The sequence below is a fragment of the Lethenteron reissneri genome, chromosome 46 (assembly GCF_015708825.2).
Source record: "Lethenteron reissneri isolate LAM-NWPU_2019-01 chromosome 46, ASM1570882v1, whole genome shotgun sequence".
NCBI lineage: Eukaryota > Metazoa > Chordata > Hyperoartia > Petromyzontiformes > Petromyzontidae > Lethenteron > Lethenteron reissneri.
Window position 1 is genome coordinate 4,498,902 of NC_083824.1, and position 20,923 is coordinate 4,519,824.

General features: G+C 49.3%; 2 protein-coding genes across 4 annotated transcripts in view; both read right to left on the minus strand.

Annotated features, from left to right (window-relative positions):
* Window positions 1–6,997, minus strand: part of LOC133354229 (gonadotropin-releasing hormone receptor-like) — a 26,518-nt gene extending 19,521 nt beyond the window's left edge. The window contains exon 1 of the mRNA XM_061570911.1: window positions 6,911–6,997. The gene's annotated coding sequence lies outside the window, so the exon portion shown is untranslated. The remainder of the gene's footprint in view (window positions 1–6,910) is intronic.
* On the minus strand, window positions 5,033–20,067 carry ARK2N (arkadia (RNF111) N-terminal like PKA signaling regulator 2N). 3 transcript variants are annotated; one of them, XM_061570920.1, is made up of 7 exons: window positions 19,977–20,067; window positions 18,703–18,736; window positions 15,394–15,732; window positions 13,571–13,978; window positions 12,041–12,329; window positions 7,992–8,185; window positions 5,033–7,021 (listed from the first exon to the last, which is right to left on the minus strand). In XM_061570920.1, the coding sequence occupies exons 3-6, from the start codon at window positions 15,631–15,633 to the stop codon at window positions 8,019–8,021; spliced, it is 1,104 nt and encodes a 367-aa protein (XP_061426904.1). In that variant the 5' UTR covers window positions 15,634–15,732; window positions 18,703–18,736; window positions 19,977–20,067; the 3' UTR covers window positions 5,033–7,021; window positions 7,992–8,018. The 3 variants fall into 3 exon arrangements, with proteins under 3 accessions (XP_061426904.1, XP_061426902.1, XP_061426903.1); XM_061570918.1 differs by having other exon boundaries at window positions 15,394–15,750; window positions 19,977–20,063; XM_061570919.1 differs by having other exon boundaries at window positions 15,394–18,736; window positions 19,977–20,041.
* Window positions 20,068–20,923: the final 856 nt, after the last annotated feature.

The window sequence follows — 20,923 nt, forward strand, 5'->3', positions numbered from 1 at the left end:
CTCCCTTCGGCAGGCCGAAGGCTCTCAGTTGACACTCCCCCTCCCCTCTTCTTGGTTCTTTCGGTAAAGTCACGTAGAATGGAAGTAATAAAAATAAAACATAATAAAATAATTCTCACGACGTTTCGGCCACAACGCAGGCAGCCGTCCTCAGGTGAAGAACAAGTCTGTCGAGGAGACCTGTTCTTCACCTGAGGACGGCTGCTTACGTTGTGGCCGAAACGTCGTGAGAATTATTTAATTGTTGTATTTTTTATTATTTTATTATTTCCATTCTACGTGACTTTACTGAAAGAACCAAGAAGATGAATCCCTGCAGTCACAAAAGCTTTAAATCGAAACTCCCCCTCCACTTTGAGTCCAGCCTGTGTATTGGCTTCTTGGAGCTCCAGCAAGTCCAGCCTCGTTTTTCTTGACCTTACAAGCCTCTTGCTCAAGTGAAGACTGAACGGTGGTCATGACGGCGGCTCCCTGCCTTCTTCACCTCCCCGCTGAGCCTTCGCTTAACTTTTCATGGAGCTTCAAATCAAGATTATTAGTTGTGCGCCTTTTGGCGTCATCTGGTCCAACCCATGTGAGACTAGGCTCTAAGGAAAGCTGTCTCGGGTGTGGACCAATCAACTTCAAGGACAGTGCATACATTATCAGAGTTATGTTTTTTGTTTGAATTATGACTGCAGGTATTGTGGTCTATGTAAACATGACTCCTTGTAAAAAAAGGTGTCAGTTTTGTTGCCAGATAGAAGGGTAAAAAAACAATTATCATATTTTTACAGCCAAATGAGGTTCCAATGGTGTAAACTCCCCCTCCACTTTGAGTCCAGCCTGCGTATTGGCTTCTTGGAGCTCCAGCAAGTCCAGCCTCGTTCGTCTTGATCTTACCAGCCTCTTCCCGCTGAGCCTTCGCTTAACTTCTAATGGAGCTTCAAGTCAAGATTATTCTCACTGAGAAGCAGAAGTGGGCGGCGTTTTCCTCTCTCCTTTCCACGAGGGTTTGTAGACGTTCCCAGGCTCCTTCCTCCCAGGAAGCTCTCTGGTCTCGCTCTTGACCAGGGAAGCCAGCGGGGACGAAGGCATGGATGTGTTTTTTTTCTTCTTCCCCCGAGGACCCCAAGGCCGTAATTATAATATATAGAGGGGACCACATACCCCCCCCCCCCCAATATTAAAATATGCTTAAAATGCCCCCCCCCCAATTTATTGCTATAAAATAGATTTATATTCATATGATTGTGGTTATGGTTGTACTTTATTAATCCCTAATCTCTGCCATTACATACAATGAAACAAGAAAAAGAAAAGAAAAAAAGCAATGTAATACAATACACTATTAGACATTACTGTAAAAGAAAAAAGTTCATCCTATGTGTTCGTGAATATTTTAATATTTTAGACAGGAATTTAGTTTTCAAATTTAGATTTTCTTTTCTGGGTTGGGACTCCCAGACCCCCTGGAAGATTTGGTCCCCCCCAATGTTGACTCTATGGCTACGGCCTTGGAGGGCCCTATCCACCACGACGCACGAGGCGAGAGGGGTGACATCTCCCTGGCCTGCCACGGGAGCAGACTTGAGCTGCGCACTGTGGGCTCTGGAGCCCAGACAGCTTATAAATTGCCCTGAAAGGCAGCAACAACAACAAAACAACCAACAAAAACCCCACCTGGAGCTAAGAAATAAAGAAAAAAATCGGCTGAAGAGAAAAAAACTAATCTGGTGTACGGAGTAAACAGGGTTCATATTCTTAGGTTTTTTTTGGTAAAGTCACGTAGGTAAAAAATTTAAAAGTAAAATAAAATAAAAATCGCGACGTTTCGGAGGCAACACAAGCTTCCGTCTTCAGGTGGAACCGTCACAGCACGATAGCTGTATAAAGTGAGAGAAATTCCAAGAAAACAGTCCTTGTATATATACTGGTTGAGGGTGGGAGGAGCCAAGGTAGGCCCTGAATATTATTTTTGTGAGGTTCGGTGCGGCTGAAGCACGCTGTTAGGAATGAGCCTTTGTTGTGTAAACTAGGTGCGGATGATGAGGGTTGTTGTTGTTTACAGTAGGGGTTGGAGATCCGTTGAGCGCCGTTCACTCGGCCATAACGCCACCAGAAGTCTATCCTTTCAATTCGTCATCCGATCCGTCATCGGACAGGCAAGACGTTCCACAAATTAAGCGTTTTCATTATATCGATTACACTTGCTTCAATAATTTTCATTCTCAAGTCTTCATTCCTGATTCTGTTCCTTCTCGTTAGGATTCAAATCCTCCCGTCCATTGCTAGATGGCAAACCTGCACCTTTCTCACTTGGTTCTATGGTTAGGGACCACGTGTGTGCCCCATTAGGCCATCAGTCTTAAAATACAAGCAACCATTCATAAATTCATGCACGTTTCATCATTAACGCAGCGTTAATCAAAGCTTTGAGATATATAAATGCGGCGATGGTGATTGCCACTGGGCTGTAAGGCAATGAAAATGAGAAAACGGCCCATGTTGCCTAGAATGTATTTTTATTGATGGAACCCAAACAGCAAGTTGATTTGGACGTAAATTGTATCTACATTTAAAACAGTGCATAAAAATGTAACGGAACTCCTTACGTTACAACTGACATCTTGGGCTGGTAAACCAAAGTGACAGCACGCACTCACACACAAACCGGACAGTGCCTCGTTGTGTTTCACATCGCTTTCTTTTTTACAAGCTTCCAAAACACAAATGTCCCAATAATGTATAATACGTTCACTGGAAGAGCAGATTTTTTTTGTTTTTAAACAGAACGCAACCCTCCGTTGTCCAGGAATTAACCCGAATTTCGTCACGAGCGTCCGGCCCAGTTTGCAGTGGGGCGCACGGATCCGGATTGACTCCGGATCCGCACCAAGGATGAATTCTCCCCAACATCAGATCAGAGCATTGTGCCTTACGACGAGAAAACAACAAACAGAACCATCACATTCGGCAAACCGGAGTGGATATCGGTTAAGATGTCAAACGCTACCAAAAAAAATAATTGGAGAAAAATATTCATTCAAAATAGCTTCACCAAAACAACCTGCATTTTGTATTTTTTTGCGACTGCATACAAAAATGTGTTATGATCCAACTAAACACGAGCACGATCACTTAACACTGGCCATATCGCCCTTCCGCTGAGCTTTCGGTGGTCCAAAAAAAATCATATAAATCGCTGTACGAGTAACTTTTCAATCCCATCTCCAAGCAGATTTTTTTTTATTAAGAAATGGGGGTGGGGGGGGGGGTAGATCCTGCTAAGCTCAAAAGGCATTGTATTTTACAGCATTCTCTTAGAGTTTACCCAGAACACGCCCGGGGTCCACGAAAATCAGCAGAGCCGAACGTGTACGTTGCAAAAGCCGGGTTTGGTTTCACCTCTGGATTAACACAAAAAAACACAATCCCACGGCGGCATTTTCAAAGTCGGACTTCCCCTGTGTACGTTTGCTTTTTTTGTTAAACAACTTAATAACACTAAATTAAAAAAAAACACACATTCGTGACTTTATTCAAGGTGTTACGAGTGGTTGTTGCACGAGGCCCCGCAGATGCCCACGAGCACTGGGAGACGACGCGACACCTGCCAAGTGGTTCACGCCGCACGCAAAAAAAGTAACACTGCCTCCAAACGGAACCAACGTGCTCGGTTGTCATCACAGTATGCCGACAAGAGAGACGTTTTAAAACAACTGTAGAGGAGGAAGACCTATACATGTCATCGGGGTGTTTTTTTGGGGAGGGAGGGGTATGCGTTTCACTCATGAACAATTTTACGTTGCAGAATTATCATGACGTTTAAACGTGACGCGAACACTGCCGCCTGCCACGGCAACATCGCTCAGTTGCGGAGGGGTGAAGGGAGCGGGACATTTTTTTTGCTGTCGCGGATTTCATACAATTGTTAAAATTCCTCCCCCTTCTCCGCCCTTTGATTTGTGATTGTTTACAAATAAAAAGACGGCGGCTGATTAATAAGTGGGGCGCCGCGGTGGCTATGAGATGGTAACTCCCTCGCCTGGTATACAGGAGGTCGTGGGTTCGATCCTGACCCCGACGCCTGCTGTATATTTGGAGTTTGCGGTGTCTCTCTCCCGTGGTTCGCGTGGATCCTTCTCAGGGTCCTCTGGTTTTTCCCTCCACATTTAGAATCAACGTGTGTTTTAGAGTATTTGGCTGCTATACATTTCCATATAAGCCACGTTGTTGAGCTACCATTTGTGGCCAGGTCGCTTCTGAAAAAGAACTGTATAGCTCAGTGGGCCTTAACTGGCAAAATAAAAAATGGTTTAGTTTTATAGTTTAAGTATGCCAAGCGCAGACCAACGGGGAGAATTTGCTTAAGCACCAAGTTGCCGATGCGTCCGCGCATTTTTCGAATAACCTCTACAAAATAAATTAAAAGTTCGTGTGAAACTGTCAAAGAATTCCACATCCACGTGCTGTTGCTTTACAAACGTTAAATACTATATATAGGCATCCTCAAGTCAAACGTACTGCATGCCTTTAGCGCAACGGTTAAAAAAAACAGGTCAGAAAACTCAGAGCCATCTCATTAACCAGAATATTACTGCAGCTTACAGAGCTATACACACACACATATGAATGTGGTCAAAACTTTTGATAATGATGAAATAATAAAGATTACAAAATCTTTTAGATTTTTCCAAAAAATTCCCAGCCTGCGACGTCAATGCTCTTCATCCGCGATGAGACCAGGCACACGGAAATCAACTGGCGTTGAAAGGAAATCTGCATGAAGGGTGAGCGAAGATTAATTAATTTGCCAATCTAAACGTTTCGACTGCCCGTCATATACACGTACGAGTGTAACATGCTTTTAGCCAGTTTAATAGGTTGCTGGAGTGATTTCGATTTAAAGCTTTCGTGACTGCAGGGATTCATCTTCTTGGTTCTATCGGTAAAGTCATGTAGAATGGAAATAATAAAATAATAAAACATAATAAAATAATTCTCACGACGTTTCGGCCACAACGCAAGCAGCCGTCCTCAGGTGAAGAACAGGTCTGTCATTTAGACTCTGTCTTATCGACAGACCTGTTCTTCACCTGAGGAAGGCTGCTTGCGTTGTGGCCGAAACGTCGTGAGAATTATTTAATGTTTTATTTTTATTATTTTATTATTTCCATTCTACGTGACTTTACCAAAATAACCAAGAAGATGCTGGAGTGATGTTTGTAAGTACACTATACTCCTTTGTTAAGCCCCTTAGCTTCGCTAAGTCTTCGTTGGAGGTGTGAAGCATCAACTTTAGACCTCCCAGACTGCATGCCAGTAAGCGACTCAGCAATTCAACCAAATCAGACATGCTCATGACAACAAGCCGGGACAAGGAGCCATTGATGTAACAAGCGAGACATCGCAGACGACCGCTGCAAGGAGATGGCAGTCGGCAGCAGTGTGCGGCATTTCCCCAACCCGCCGAGAGTGGTGGAGATCGGCGCGGAAACCCGTCCAGGTGAGTGGAGGGTACAGACACACGCACACACTACACGCACAGCCCCTAGTGTCAATCCACTTGCCCCACACGGTACGGCTCCTTGTGGGTTGAAGGCGGGAGCGCGTGTACGCGTGAGCGGAGCGTGGTTTCGGTAGGACTGTGGATTCCGCTGCGCCCAGCGCCTGCCGTTTGTGTATGGCGGTTTCTCTCATGCAAGCAACGCATCGAGGCTCAACTCGTGCATAGAGTCCTAAATCTGACGAGGTCGATCGCATCCTCGGTGATTTTGACATCGAGTGGCCAGTTATGTGGTGCACAGCTTAGTTTCCAAACCTAAGGACGACCCCACACCAACATTCCAGATGACACGCGTGAATTACGAGATAATGCGCCGGGGATGGGGAAGCGTGAAATGAGGGTGCGGATTGGGGGGCGAAGTTGAACGTGCCAGCAAACGTGACCCTCCTTGCAGCAGTCGAATCTTTGTCCCTTGTTAATGAGATGCTGGGTGCCCCAACTTGTAAGTCCTGAGCGATCACATTCCCAACCGCCCTGGGTGCCTATCAAGATGAGACAAGACTGCCATTCATTATCATCATCTCTACATCTCTCTTAGCTTACAAACCAATTACACACTCTCGCGTGTAAAAAACGTCAAATATAAGTTTCAGAGAATTGACAACTTTCTGGCCTAGCTGTATTTTTGATATATGACTGACGTTAAGTTGTTACAGCGTCTACTGGCTCCTTGGATTGGTTCAAAAACAAACTTCGCACTCAACTATAACACGTTTCAAAACGGTTGCTTTTCCATCCTGCCATATGAAAGAGAAGTGGATTGTTACGTGATCGCTTCAATTGCGCGAGTTGGATGCGCCGTTGTTGAACAAACTCCCGGGTGGCTTTGGGGGTAAAGCATTGGCGAGGCTGCGAGTTAAACGACGCCAACTGGAATCCCTGGCGGCTGGTGTCACTCCAACAAGTTAAAACCTTCACCGGTAGGCATCGGCTGTTAACGGTTTAACCACTGCTGAACGACCATTAATTTAACTTAACAATCAAGACTCACGAGTTATGGGATGTTTTGGAAAGGCCCCTGAACCATAATGTTGTTCAGTCAAACCTCTCTCTCTGAAGTAACCCCCGCCCCCCCACCCCGACTCCTCGTGATGCGAGAACTCAACTCCAGGCAGTTTAATACTTCATTCAAAATGTGTGAGAGTTTACAAACCCCACACCCCCCCCTGCAAAACCCCCGCGATGTCCCGTTTCTGGCATTTTATTCACTTGCAAGAGCGAGCGATGCTTCATGACGCAGGGCAGATTGGACAGATGTGTCAGAAAAGTTCTACTGGTATATTTACTTTGCTAGAAGGAAAGGTACCAATAAATAAGGCAAACAGGAACACTGTCATATCGGGTGAAGCAAGGTTTTCTCACTTGTCGTACACGCCTCACCCGTCTGGTAACCGCGGCAGGCATCTTCAGAAATGAACAGTACAAAAATTTACTTATTTTACACCATCCCCCCTTCCTCGTCAGTTTGTACACCTGCAAGACAGAAGGAAATGCGCCGCGCCGGTTAGAAATATGTACAGACCGCCAGGACACTTTAAAAAACTCATATAAACATCACAAGCACTCAGGTTACAGGAATGAACGTGTTTGCTGGAGGCAACAGCTGTGCATGGTTTTCTATTCGACTCGTTTATACGATCTCTTTTTTTTTTATCTCCGTCTCATTGTGGATGAATTAGACCCACATGGTTGCAGGCTTAATGAGTTTCATGATTTTCAAAGTGTAATGATTGCATATCTCCACGGGCCACAGCCGCACGTTTATCCCAACTTTGCCGGTTCATTCTCTCGCAGAGGAGACGATCAGCTGGACATAGGAGCCTTCACTGAAACTCGACGCTCACTAATAAACTGCGTAGCCCTCAGAGGGGCTTTCGGCTTGGTGGATCCCACAAAGTTCCAAGCGCGTGCTGAGAAACGTCTGACGTCGTGCCGAACAGCACGTGGTATAACCCGAAAAAGCTACAGAGCAACAACGACCCCGACAACCTGCACAGGCATAACCCACCTATTCGAGACACGCGCATGCAGGTTTAATGGCAATCTATACTCTACGCATGTGTGTGTCTGTGTCACACACATGCTGCGGGTCACAAGTGTTGGGAAGTTTATGATTTGATGGCACACGTATGTGGCTACACAATTGGCGTGATAATGTTTAAAACATACCAAATCAGCATTCCAGACTCCCATTCAAACATGAAGGGACACACCAACCGTGCAGACATTTTTGTTCTTCAAAAGGTGTATTCAAATCTATGGTCTATTCCTTACAATAGGTTTAATCAGTCATTCTGGGTCAACTGTTACGTCCACACTATGGGGAAAACGCATTAAACTTCAGTCGCTCTGCGTATTAACTGGCGGGCACCCAAGGTCCGTTATCTAAGATCAGCGCCCATCACCTAACACCACCACGAAATGGCGCTGTGTATGCGCTCACCGCTCGACCGCGTCCGCCCCTTCCGCCTCACTTCCCCAGGTCCTGGCCGAGCGTGGACATCCCCAGCGCCAGGCTGCCCTGGTCGCCGGCCTCGCCGCCGGCCGACGCGACGCGGGCCTCCTTCTTGGCCAGCTTCCCCACTCCCGAGTCGCTGTCCGAGAGGTCGTTGTACACCACCACGGGGGGACCGTCCACTGCGGCGTAAAGGGGCAAAAAGGTCGTCGCCCGAGCGCTTGTTCACGCTCGCGTTCGTGCGCGCCGCTGTGCGCGCGTGCTTTGCTCGTTCACGACGTTCAGATATTTGGCTCCGCGTTGCCGTGAGCTTCTTTAGGAGCCGAATTATTTTCCGAGTGAATTGGGAATTTAACCGAATTGATTTTCCGAACAAGCTCCCAGCAACACGGAGCCGAATATCGGAACATCGTGAACGAGCAAACACGAGGCACTACCCGAAAATGCGTCGGAGCCAAAATGAGAAATAATCTTGACCACTGCCATGGCCACGATGGCGCCCTGCAATTCGTGAACCCCGTGTGTGTTGTGTTTAACAGCTCGGTGGAGCTTCTGTGAAAACCACGGCTATAGAGGGGCTTCAATGTAAAATGTTTGGGCAGACAATATAATTACACTCTAATCTGCAAAGTATTTCACAGCACTTTGGCAAATCTAATGAAGCTTTAAATTACAAGTCATGTATCATATATTTTACAGAGCCTTTGGGCAAGTTCACAGCACGCAGCAATTAACACGTGGCCCTGTGCGCGTTCGTGCCGGAGATAGCAGCCAGAATTTTTCAATCTCGTAATGAATGGCAATAAATTGTGCAAATCAAAGGCGCATTTAAATAATTGAAAGGACCTCAAATTAATAATTTAACGTTCGGTAAATTACATACATTTGCAATTATATCAATCATTTCCTATCACCGTTATGCAGTAACAATTAAAATGTTATCACAGGGCGATCTATTTATACATACCCTAACGATTTCTAATGACTCCCCTCGTCTTCCCAAAAGGCGTTTGAATATTGGCGAAAGCGATAGCGATGCTGAACTAGGCGTATCAGCAGTGTTAAAATACTCAATGCGTGTAATTGAGATTTATGGAAGACTTGTGCAGGCTTTGAATAAAAAAAATATATTCTCTACATTTTAGTTGAGTATCCGTAAATAAATCATGCAAGATCGTGGGTTAATGGGATAAACACGGCCTTCAGTCAAGTGCTGCGTAATGCACAGCGCACGCACGCACATGCGTGCACAAACTACAACTTTCGTTCACTCCACCAACCACGATTTGTAAGAGCCGTGCTATAAACAGGGCGTGTAATTTGCGATTACCCATAACGCGCCGCGAAGCACGCCTGGGCTGCTGGTGAAGCAGTACAAGCGGCAGATGAGACACGGGTGCGATGAAGTCATCCGTGAGTGCCGCAGGGGAGGAGGGGGGCATCGGGGTGGGGGGGGGCGGCCGTCTCTCCGATCGCTAACGCGGCAACTGCAGCACTGCCAGGCAATCCCTCCCTGCCAGTTGTACCCCGAGCGTCTGTTTTGGGTTTTTTCAGCTTCCCGCCCCAGCAAAAATCACAGCAGAGAGGTAAGGGAGCGTTAACTGCTACTTCAAATGATGATGGATACTTATCACATTCAAAACGCTGACACTGCCGAGCGGTAACAGCACCAATAACGTTCACGATTCATGAACGTGTGTTTGCGAGTGCCACTGCAGCTGGAATGCGCTGTGTAATCCCCCGTACCCTTCATCTTGTTTGCCTGCCTCTTGTGCAAGTGCGGTCTGGGCTAAATGTGTCTCGACTCGTGTAAGGTATCTTTGGGCTCGTGCGAGGAGTCGGGAGTGCATTCGGGGCTGTCGCGTCAGTGGGTTGATGCTCCCGTCTGGTTTGGACAGCTGAGAGTTCGCAATGGTTAATACAAACGGCTTTTTGTTGGCGGTGAGCAGCTATATCATGGGGCGTTATTTTCTAGTATCGATGCCATATATTATCATAGCATGTTTGTTTGCATGTTCACCACAAGTACGGGTGGTGAATGCGGATTTTATTCCTTGCAAAAGGTTTCTATTTGGTGTTTGAACATCTTAATACCTGAGAATAGGTTTTCCCCCTTTTATCTGGCAACAAAACAGTTGCGTTAAATTGTTAAAACACTAAACTAAAACCTTTTACAAGGAATCATGTCTGCATTAACCACAATACTTGTGGTCAAAATGCAAACAAAAAACATACAAACTCTGCATATATTAGCAGAGTATGCTTTTTGTTTGCATTTTGACCACAAGTATTGTGGTTAATGCAGACATGATTCCTTGTTAAAGGTTTCAGTTTGGTGTTTTAACAACTTAACACAACTGTTTTGTTGCCAGATAAAAGGGGAAAAACCTATTCTCATATTTTGGTACTGGCAAAGGAGGTCCCATGATCTTAATAACCGTTTTATTGTCAGAAAGGGTAAAAGTATTTTTTATTTTTCATAGCCTTTTGTTATTTTGTAAAAAGTCACATGGCCTATTATTTTTTATTTGTTGATCCCTGCATTTAAGAAGCTAATTTATAAATTCCTTCTCTCGCGTCAATGTGGTTTGCAATGCTTAACGTGCTCAGATTCAATTTGCGTGAACGATGCAATATAAAATGATTATTCACTTTTCACAAGGAAAAAAAACCAGTCATTAAAAAGATAAGGCGTTCTACAAAAACGTCTCGCTCTGTAGACACAATGCCAAATTTACTCTGCTGACACATTTTACAGGTGCCACCACTTATCTTTACTGCGCGCGCGCACACAATGGGAGTGGTGGCACAGCGGTTCACGCACCGTGCAATGAACCTGGCGACCCCGAGTTCAATTTGTGGCCACGGCTAACATCAGTTGTGGGAGATGACTGAAACAGTTATGCTGGTAGGAACCACGTGGTTCCACCAGCCCACAGGGGATTATTGTGTCCGTCCGTCGTGCATCCAAAAATGGGAAGGGTGGGGCTGGGTGGAGAGGGGAGGGTGGGGCTGGGTGGGGGGTGGGAGGGGTGGGGCTGGGTGGGGAGGGGCTGGTCACCCCGTGGTGTCCTTATAAAACTGAACATTTAAGCTACACACGCCGGCTTGTGCCCGCCCTCACAGTCGGCCATATTTGCAGAATACACCACGTCGCCGTTGACCCTGGCCATTGACCGAGCAACCCAACGTTCCTACCAGCTCCCTCCGCAGGAATGTGTTACAACCTTCATCTCCGCCATTGCCTTCTTCACCAACTGCACTGACCAGCGTGGGGAAGTATAGTCAAACAACCCCCATGAACTACAATTCAGTCGTGGAACGGCATCGGGCTGCGAATGACTTTACTCAATTATTTCTGTTTTGAAGTACCACAAAGTCCACATGCTTAGCACTTGACACGCACAGCTCATGCACATATCACAGTGACACAATAACAACACGGCATTCACATATCCATTACGCCCACACCAGTGCGCTACACCACACACAGCCTTTGTGCTATCACCACCACAGCACTCGCCGCAGCGTTCACACTTACACCACGACGCTTACGGCCACACTACTCACGCCACATTACGAACTTGCATCTCCGAAACTCTGACATCGCAATGGTTGAGAGCGTTCGAACCTCAGAGTCGTTGTCCTTGAGCCTGAGCTTGTTATAACGCTCTTCCAGGGCAACCCCCTCAATCGAATGGTGACACCCAAATGACAAAGATGGATTCGCCAGGGGTGCAGAGCTTTCAAACAATAACTGTCAACTGTCATACCCCTTTTCCACGTGCACATCCAAGCCGTGCCAGCAGGGAGCCAGCACGTCACGGGTGGTTTTCCACTGCCATTTTCCCGAGCCGAGCCAGAACCAAGCCGCCATGCTACCTGGCCTCACAAGGCACCGAATCCGACTCGGGTCCAAGCCGTGCTAGGGGCGGGGCTAACGATGGGCGCAAAGCGTGTGACGTCAGCGGCGCGGCTCGGCAATCGGTGCTTCTCACACCCTATGCAGTGCTAGCTCGGCGGTGGGTGGCGCTTACGTGGCGGCTGCGCGGGTGAGAGCACGCGGCCTCGCGCGTCGCTGTCGCTGCCGCCGCTGGAGCGGCTGGTGCTGGAGGACGAGGAGCTGCAGGAGGAGGAGGACGATGACGAGCTGCTGTAGGGCAGGCTCGCCAGCTTGCGCTGCACCGCCGCCTCGCGCTTGCGCCGCAGCTCCCGCAGGCGCTCCTTCTGCTGCTGGCTCCGCCGTTTCCCAACGCCGCTGCCACCAACGCCGCCTCCGCCGACGCCGCCGGCGCCCGCGACACCAGCGGCGTTGCTTACCTGGGCCTGGGGGCAGCCGCGTGATTCGTCAAGGAGCTACGCAACGACCACCTCTCAAATCCCAATGGACTACGAATGAGTTAAATGCCTTCTTGTCAACGGTAGCGACGTCGCCAGGCGTGACGTAACACCACGCTTGGTGTCATTAAAGTGACTTCACTTCATCCGATGTCATATTTACGGATCAATCCGAAACAGACACTGAATAATTCAGAAACATCCCTCCAAGAGACACATACTTCCTAAACAGGACTGGTCACACAGAGTGGGGAATTTGGCCTAAGTTTGTCATTTAAGACCAAATTAAGGAAATATAAAAAACATAACATCAGTTATTCGATCCAATCAGCCACTGCACTACAGCCAAACAACAATGCAGACTAATCGATTAATGTTGAGTCTTACATTCACAACACAAGCATCAATTTGTGCAAACTAAAATGTCATTCTTTTCAATTTGTACGTGTTCTAAATGTGCCCACTGTTTTCTCAACAGTATCTTTGGATGCTATTCTATATATCCACATTTTATTTTATTCATACACATTGAGTAAAATACTCAAGTAAATCGATCCATTGCAAATCAAATTATGACCTCAAACTGTGACAAAAATGTTTAATGTTGGGTAATTGTTACACCCCTACTCGACTCTGTAAACCCTCGGTAACATTGTCTCAAAGAGTCAAGAAGTTGCCCACTCACAGAATGGCTTGGCGAAGCCTTTACTCATTAGATTCATAATTTCTGCACACGAGGTGGATCGCCACACACCCGCTATGTTGTAACCCGGAGATCACGGATGTCACTGCAGTCACAAAAATCTTCAAATTAGCTGTTGCAGCTCCTAGCCATCCCACATGCTACACACTCAACTCCAGTCTTCCCGATAAAATCCCAACGATGATCTCTGTAAATAAGGAAGCACATGACCTGTAATGATGTCAGGCAGTGTGTCTATTGTTGGAATGTTCCATGCGTCAAAAATGTGAATAAAGGAAATCTTTTTTTAAAGTGGCTGTTGCAACACGTCAGATTAGGCACTTCCTTTATATCTTTTTAAACATGCCACACATCCGTAGGAGAGCGAACCACTTTATTCCGTGACCTTTCTGTGAATCGTTATTATTATTTTGTCCCCCGCACCACAGCCGTGAATTAAAAAATAACCTAGTGACAAATTCGTGGTCCCCTAATGATCACGAACGAAATGGCACGGTTGTAAAAAAAAAAAATGCAACGGCCTCACCTGACAGGGTCCACGCCGCAGCCAAACCTTCTTGCCGGGGCTCCCCGACGCACGGTTCTTCTTGCTGGCCACGGCCGACGGGTCGCTCTCCGAGCGGGATCGTCGCGGCCTGCGGTGGCCCCCGCTCGACTCGCTGGGGCTGCCCCGTCCGGGCGTCGTGGGGTCCTCGTCGTCGCCCCGCCTCGCGGCCGCCGCCACCGCCGCCGCCGGCCGGCTCGCCGTTTCACCGCCGCCGCCGTTGTCGTTGGCGGCGGCGGTCGTGGCGGCGGACGTTGCGGCGGCGGCGGCGTTGTCTTCGGAAGAAGAGCCGGTCTCCGAGTCGCCAAACTGCAGGCTGGAGGACGGGGACAGCGAGCCCGAGTCGCAGCCCGCGTCGCTCTCGCCAGCGCCACGCACGTCGTCGGTGGCCTGCGGGGAAATCGGCGACGTGGCTCACGTTAGGGTCGCGAGGGGGAAAGGAGTTCCTATCACAACCCCAATCGAATAACACGATGACTGCAGCCCTACCGGAATACACAACCTCACACCGACCTAAACACAAGTAATTTCTGTTGTGGTAGTAGTTGGCTTATACTTTTGTATTGTAGTAGATGTTTGGATTGTGGTCGCTGAGAACGTTATTGCGTTAGTTGGTGTCTTGTGTGAGATGGTGCGTTATCTTCTATCACTCGTCCACTATCCTATTGACATCCTGACTTGTCTGCAAACTATAACCTCACTCTTGCCAACCGTATCCGATTCTCGCCACAACACAGAATTTAATTCCTATCAAGCTAACTCAAATCACGAGAAACGCCCACCGCAATAATGTAAACTCATACCCTAACACAACCCCATTCCCATCACAACACACGACCTCTCTCTTTTACAAACATAACCGCACCCCAACCTAGGACGACATCTCCGACTCACACCGCAACAAGCAAATCCAACTTCTACAACACACACCGCCCCCAGCGGTAAGCAAGCACAACAACCGCACACACACCACAATACGAATCGAAGCACACAACTTATCTGCCATCAGGGGCGATCACACGGCTCAGTGACAGCGTGTTCACCGCTCACGCCAGAGGTTCGCAGTTGGCAAACCGGAAGGCCGCCCTAGTATTTACTCCAGGTGCAAAAAACGTGAAATACGTGCTGTCTGCTGCACAGTGGGCGTAGAGATGCCCTGACGTCATTCGAAACCAGTGGACTATTGCGTGCTGGTGTCGTGGTTCTAATTTAGCAAATTTAAAAATGGCCCGCAAATTACTCAATTAGAAATTACACAATCACCACCCGATTGCAGGCCAGGTGGTATACCACTTTGTGCGCACAGGGACAGTTGCAAAAAGAGGGTGTGCAATGAAATGTTTGAGATGACACAAGTGATGGCATGCAAAGCGCTACGAGACGTCCCAGGGTAAATGGTGCTGTCAAAAAAACACATTACCGCAACGCACCTGACTCCTCACGTAGCATTACTCAAGCACAACAAATAAATCTAGTTATCACATAAAACACCATATAAGGCCTACCATCATACAACCTCGCTTCTACCTCACCGTACAACCTCGCTCAGTGGGCCCTGGTGCTAGGAAATAAATCAAGGCCTTCTTTGAGCAAATTCCACCCTGCTCGTAGCCCAGTCTCCCCTAGGCCCCCGCAGCATGTGGGCTAAGTTGCAGTCGCATCATGTGCACACTCAACAGGTACACCAGTGACCCCCCTCCCTACTCTAACCAGAACGCACGCGCGCTCCTACCACCGTGACACCACACGGCTTAATCACCTTCGGCTCTACGAGGTACATTGGCTCTGCGCGGCCCCGCGCTTACCTGCGCTACGGACGACGGGAGCGACTCCTCCTGGCTGACCTCCATGTCGGATCCGGCCGGCAGAGGCGGCACCGCGTGCTGGCTGTTGGCGAGCGCGCCCTGCCGCTTGGGCGCTGCGTCGACGCTGCAGGCGGGCACCTCAGCCGCTTCGGTCGTGGCGCCGTCACCACGCTCCGCCCACGGCTTCTGTCCTCGGCCGCTGGCGACGCTAGCGGTGTCGGCCTGGCAGCCGGGCTCCATGCTCCCTCCTCTCTCCTCCCCCCCTCCCTCCCTCCCTCCGCAGGATAGCGGGGGTCACCACGTGAGCCCTTCCTTCTTCCGCCGAGACCTCGGTGAACCCTTGAGATAGAGAGAAAGCTGCAGACAGGCGACACGGCCAATGCACAACGCTGAATCGAGGAGAAATGATAGCTGGAGGCGACATCTATTTTTAAAAGCGGCTATTACCTCTGTGTATCGATTGCACGATTGTAAACAGCATGCCGAGGTCAACCGTAACAATGACTTTAAACTTGCGCGGCTCAGGGGAAAAAAAAAATCGGATTTAATGGTGCCGCCTCTACTCGGTGAAACCATCAGTGAGCACACACCACAAAGGCGAAGTGTGCTGCAGACTCGTAACATTCCATTACACACGCCTCCCTTTCCGGGCCACTGCGTCCTGCATGTACACAGATGCATTCCTCTGAAGACATTAGCTGCATGTGCAAGAGCCGACTCGGGACACAGGCGATGATTTCACCTCAAAATGCATTTTCACATCAGCAGCAATTGGATCTGCACACACCACACGCGGAGGTGCAGCCACACCGGGCGATGTTCCAATGGGAGGCTGCCTGGCGGTGGGGTGTGTCCTACATGGACAGTTCCCAGACTTGAAATGTTATAGTTAAAGTTTGGGTAAGGGTTGTTGTTGTTTCCTTAAGACTATTGAGTGTTAATGAAATGAAAATAATAAAACAGTAACTAACCCTGGAAACCTCGTCCTGTATTTCATTGTGGTGGTCAGTGAACAGCACACAAAGATGACGGTTTTGAACAATATTAAATTATTTCGTAATTATCGATGTAATGATTCTCACCCCACAGCGAATCGATTCATTTTCATAGTTTGGGGTCGTGATTCGCTGCAACAATCAACGATTTCACATCTTGTTTCCACGGTCTCGTTTGCACCGCTTCTCTTTTTTAATGTCTTATTGTACAGTTTTGTTCGCACAATTAGCAAATTGTCCGCAATAAAATACACATATTGCACGTATGTTGAACTTCTTCCGTACCGTAGTACGTAGCCAACTGTGCTAATTGGAGGTCCTGCGGAAGGACAAGTACAAATTTTGAATAATCGATTCTCACACAAGATATGATGTGTCACGAGCTCAAAATATATTTTCATCAACGCAATGCAGTGGTACATGCTAATTGGGAATCAACGGTTTGAAACCTTAGCTTCTTAGGGTTCCGTGTACAGGATAGGGAAGGCTCGCGCAGACAAACCAAGGGTACGGCACAGCGAGAAGAGGGCCCTACACAATCACTTTCCTGGGACTTGGCATGCCTCCCTGCGAGTGCATTTGCTGGCGTCAATATATCCACGAGGCGCGTAACGCTCGCCGAGTCTTCTATCTTCAACTCCTGCTCAGCAGCCTAGGGGCAGGCCCCATCCATTTTGCTGCCCCGTGCATCGCGACCGCCGCCACCCCGCACACTCCGAGTGACATCACGCACACGGCAATCCCGTGGAATCAGATTGCACAAATTAATGAGTCCAGCCTCGGGGTTGGAATCAAATTTCACACCAACGGGTCAAGCACAGCGAGATCCCATTGCAGGTCAACAAAGCTGGCCCACGACCTTACTGTGTGGGTTAAAAATAAATTACAGATTGTTCTTTTCAGGGTTTTTATTGCTAGAGGTAAGCGATTAACTTGCGAGAGGTCTGGGTCTGAGAAAAACTAAGGCCTGCAAGGATTAGGGGTGAGGTTAGACGTTAGGATATTATTTAAAGGTTATATTTTTTTAGATTATGGTCAAATGTGAAAAAGAGCTTAGCGTGTGAGGGTTAAAGGTTAGGGCTAACATAAGGACTAGCTTATTAGGGTCAGGTGGTTACGGTAAGGCCTCGCATTTTTTAGTTAGGGTTAGAGTAAAGGTTAGCCTTGTTCAGGGTAAGAGTTAGGTTTTTTAGTTATAGGGGTTAGGCTTGGTAGGCTTACGAGGTCGGTCATAGGCAAATAGGGCAATGGTTAAGTTGTGAGGATATCACCATGCGATCAGGTTCCACTGACCTTTCTGTGATACTTCACTACCAGGGGCTTGGAATTCAAATGACTTAACCTGAGACTATAACATATTGTCCTGGCATTCAAATATGGACCTGATAAGGGCTCGGGACAGTGGACAAATCACAGCCTTGATACATAAACCCAAAACGCCCAAGACAAATCGCCCTCCTCAACAGCAGCAGTAGGCATGGGCCTGGCCTCGAGTTAAGGGAAACCGCTCGGACAGACAAAACCCCAAATCCACTGTGGAGGATGAGGAATAGAGGGGGATACATGGGAGCTCTGTGCAACAAGACAACAGAAACCTGCATGCCTCCCCACACTTGCGTTGCCAGGGTCGCTTCGTGCTTAGGGAGCCCTGGGATTTGAAGCAGAACCCTGTGCAAAGGCCAGCTCAGATCTATATTACAAACCAGATCCCAATCCAACCTAGGCAACAACTCAAACGACAACCGTAACATGGACACAAATTCAGACCCCATCTCAGACCCAGATCTCAATCCAGCCCAATCCAGACTCAACCTCCAATTCTAAACCTGGCCATAAACCGGCCCTCAATATCAAGTGAGAGATCAACCCTAACGCATCCTCCAACCTCGTCCCCCGCCCCAAACCAGACCCCAAACACTGCACCAGCCATAACCTCAACCCCGATGCCAACCCCGGCCCAGATTTCAAACCAAACCTGGACCCACCCCTACCCAGACTTAAATTCAGACCCCCAACCCACTCGTATCACTTTCCGAATGGCACATCAAGAGTCGTGACAGCGTGGTCTACTCGCGGTGCAGGCGGTTTTCCACTGGCCATTCCGAGACGAACTAAAACGAAATCATTTAACTCTGGTCCAACAAAACATCTCAAACTGGCTCCGTGCCAAGCAGGGCCAGAGATGGGGGTCATTAATTTTCATCATACAATTGCGTCAGTCAGTACATTCTAGGAAGATTCACGTATTTTCATCGCATGAAAGGTCAAGCCGGTCAGTAACCCCGTGAGGACAGCGACGTGTCGACTCGCTCACCGCGTGTGACGTCAACAGCAGCACGGCTCGCCTTCTGCAGTGGCAACAAAAAAACACATCAAGCAGCAGCACGGCTCGCCTTCTGCAGTGGCAACAAAAAAACACATCAGCAGCAGCACGGCTCGCCTTCTGCAGTGGCAACAAAAAAACACATCAAGCAGCAGCACGGCTCGCCTTCTGCAGTGATAACAAAAAAACACATCAACAGCAGCACGGCTCGCCTTCTGCAGTGATAACAAAAAAACACATCAACAGCAGCAGCAGCAGCATCAACCTGGAGACTTCCACACAGAATTGAAAATAACCAACACCTAAACGAAGCCTCACACACATGCCCCGGCCCCGGCCTTCGATGACACCGCCAATGATGATGACTCAGGCAGTGATGATGACTCAGGCTTGGGTCCCCCTTAGCTCGGGCCACCCTTAGCTCGGACCCCCCTTAGCTCGGACCCCCCTTAGCTCGGGTCCCCCTTAGCTCGGGTCCCCCTTAGCTCGGGTCCCCCTTAGCTCGGGTCCCCTTAGCTCGGGTCCCCCTTAGCTCAGGCCCCCCTTAGCTCGGGTCCCCCTTAGCTCGGGTCCCCTTAGCTCGGGCCCCCCTTAGCTCGGGTCCCCCTTAGCTCGGGTCGCTCTTAGCTCGGGTCCCCCTTAGCTCGGGCCCCCCTTAGCTCGGGTCCCCTTTAGCCTGGGCCCCCTTAGACTCGCCCACCTCGCTATCCTTTGTCTAGGTTCCCTCTATCCCCTAAACGAGTTCCAAATCCACTCTCTCCTTCTTCCCCCGGGCGGCATGTACCTGGGTTCAGGAGCCCCTTTGACCCCCTTGAGGCCAATGGTCCCCTCGGCCCCCTCGACGGGGGTTTCCCTTTCGCCGGGGTCCCTAGGCCCCGGTCCCCTCCTCTCGCCCCCTTGCCAGGGTACCAGGGACCCCTGTTCCCGGCTCTCACGTCCCTTCGCTCGACTCGTGCCTGGTCATCTATTCCGGGGTCACCCCCATTTCACCTGGGTCCCAGGTCCACTTTTCACGGCTCTTCTTCACCCGTGCCCTCTTTAACCAGACTCCCAGGTCCCCTTCACCTCGATCCCAAGTTCCCTCGGAACCCCTCACCAGGGTCCCCTATACCAGGGCCCCCTTTATCCCGGGCTCCTTTAACCTAAAAACCAGGCCACCCTTCACTCAACCGCTTTAACCTGCCTAGCTCGCAGGTCCCACCAGATCCCCTCTGGTCCCCCATCATTACTCGGGGGTTCCCGTTCACCCGTGGGTACCCCTTTACCTGAGCCCCAGGTCCCCTGCGGTCCCCCTCGCTCCAGTCGCAGTTCCCCGCTGCCCGAGGCGTGCGGGCCCCGCCGCTGCGTTCACGTTGCCTACAGCGCATGCGCGCCGCGCTCCCCTCATCCCCATTGGTCGAGAGCCCCGCGTCGGGGGGAGGGGCGGACAGCCACGCTTTGACCAATGGGAGACGAGCGAACGTCCCCCGGTGCGGTCTACGAAATGTAGACACGCGGGCCACAACCCACTCCAACCCACCGCAAGGGGCTGTTTGTATTTCCTAGAGCGGTTCGGCGCGCTGCGTTTTGTGTCGACGGACGCGATTGGTCGGTTTGTGTCGGGAAACGGACCAATGGTGGGGGTGGGGGGATAGCGGTGGGGGCGGGGGGTCGCGCGCGCGCGTCATGTGACGCGCCTGGCGAGCTGAGCCAATGGGATTGCTCGCCTAGCCGGCAAGGTCCCCTCGCTCCGTCACGTGCGTCCAGCGTGGGTGCAGAATGAAAAGCATCGACGGGAGTGGTGGGAGTGGAGGAGGAATCCGATGAGCCGTGAAGCTCTTTATCACAGATGTTGGGGTGGGGGGGGGAGGAAATAAGAGCGTTACAAAAACAAACAATATAAAAAACACGTAGGCTTTCGCGACCAATATCGCTTCTGAAGCGAAGATCTCAGTGCGCGCCCTGAGCTGGGAAGATACAAAAACACGTTTTTGTTTTATTTGTGAATATTTATTTTAAGTTATTTAATTTAGCTTTCCTATACAGTACTTTGCACTCCCATTGTGTTTTTGCATTGCTTCTTGTTTTAACGTTGTGACCCCCTTACTGGCACACCTGTGACAATGAGCTTCATAGCGTATCGGATTCCTCCTGCACGATTAACACGGACTGTGACAACGCCAGTTCTGCACGCGCGTGACGTCATTGCGTGTCGGTGACGTCATCGCGCGTT

Bases quoted from the DNA above. Each gene is read 5' to 3' on its own strand.
- ARK2N (XM_061570920.1), bottom strand. From the start codon at position 15,633: ATGGAGCCCGGCTGCCAGGCCGACACCGCTAGCGTCGCCAGCGGCCGA. The intron at 12,330-13,570 runs GTGAGGCCGTTG...GGCTGCCCCCAG, and splicing joins TGCGGCGTGGACCCTGTCAG to GCCCAGGTAAGCAACGCCGC. The intron at 8,186-12,040 runs GTAAGCGCCACC...TTTACGCCGCAG, and splicing joins CTCACCCGCGCAGCCGCCAC to TGGACGGTCCCCCCGTGGTG.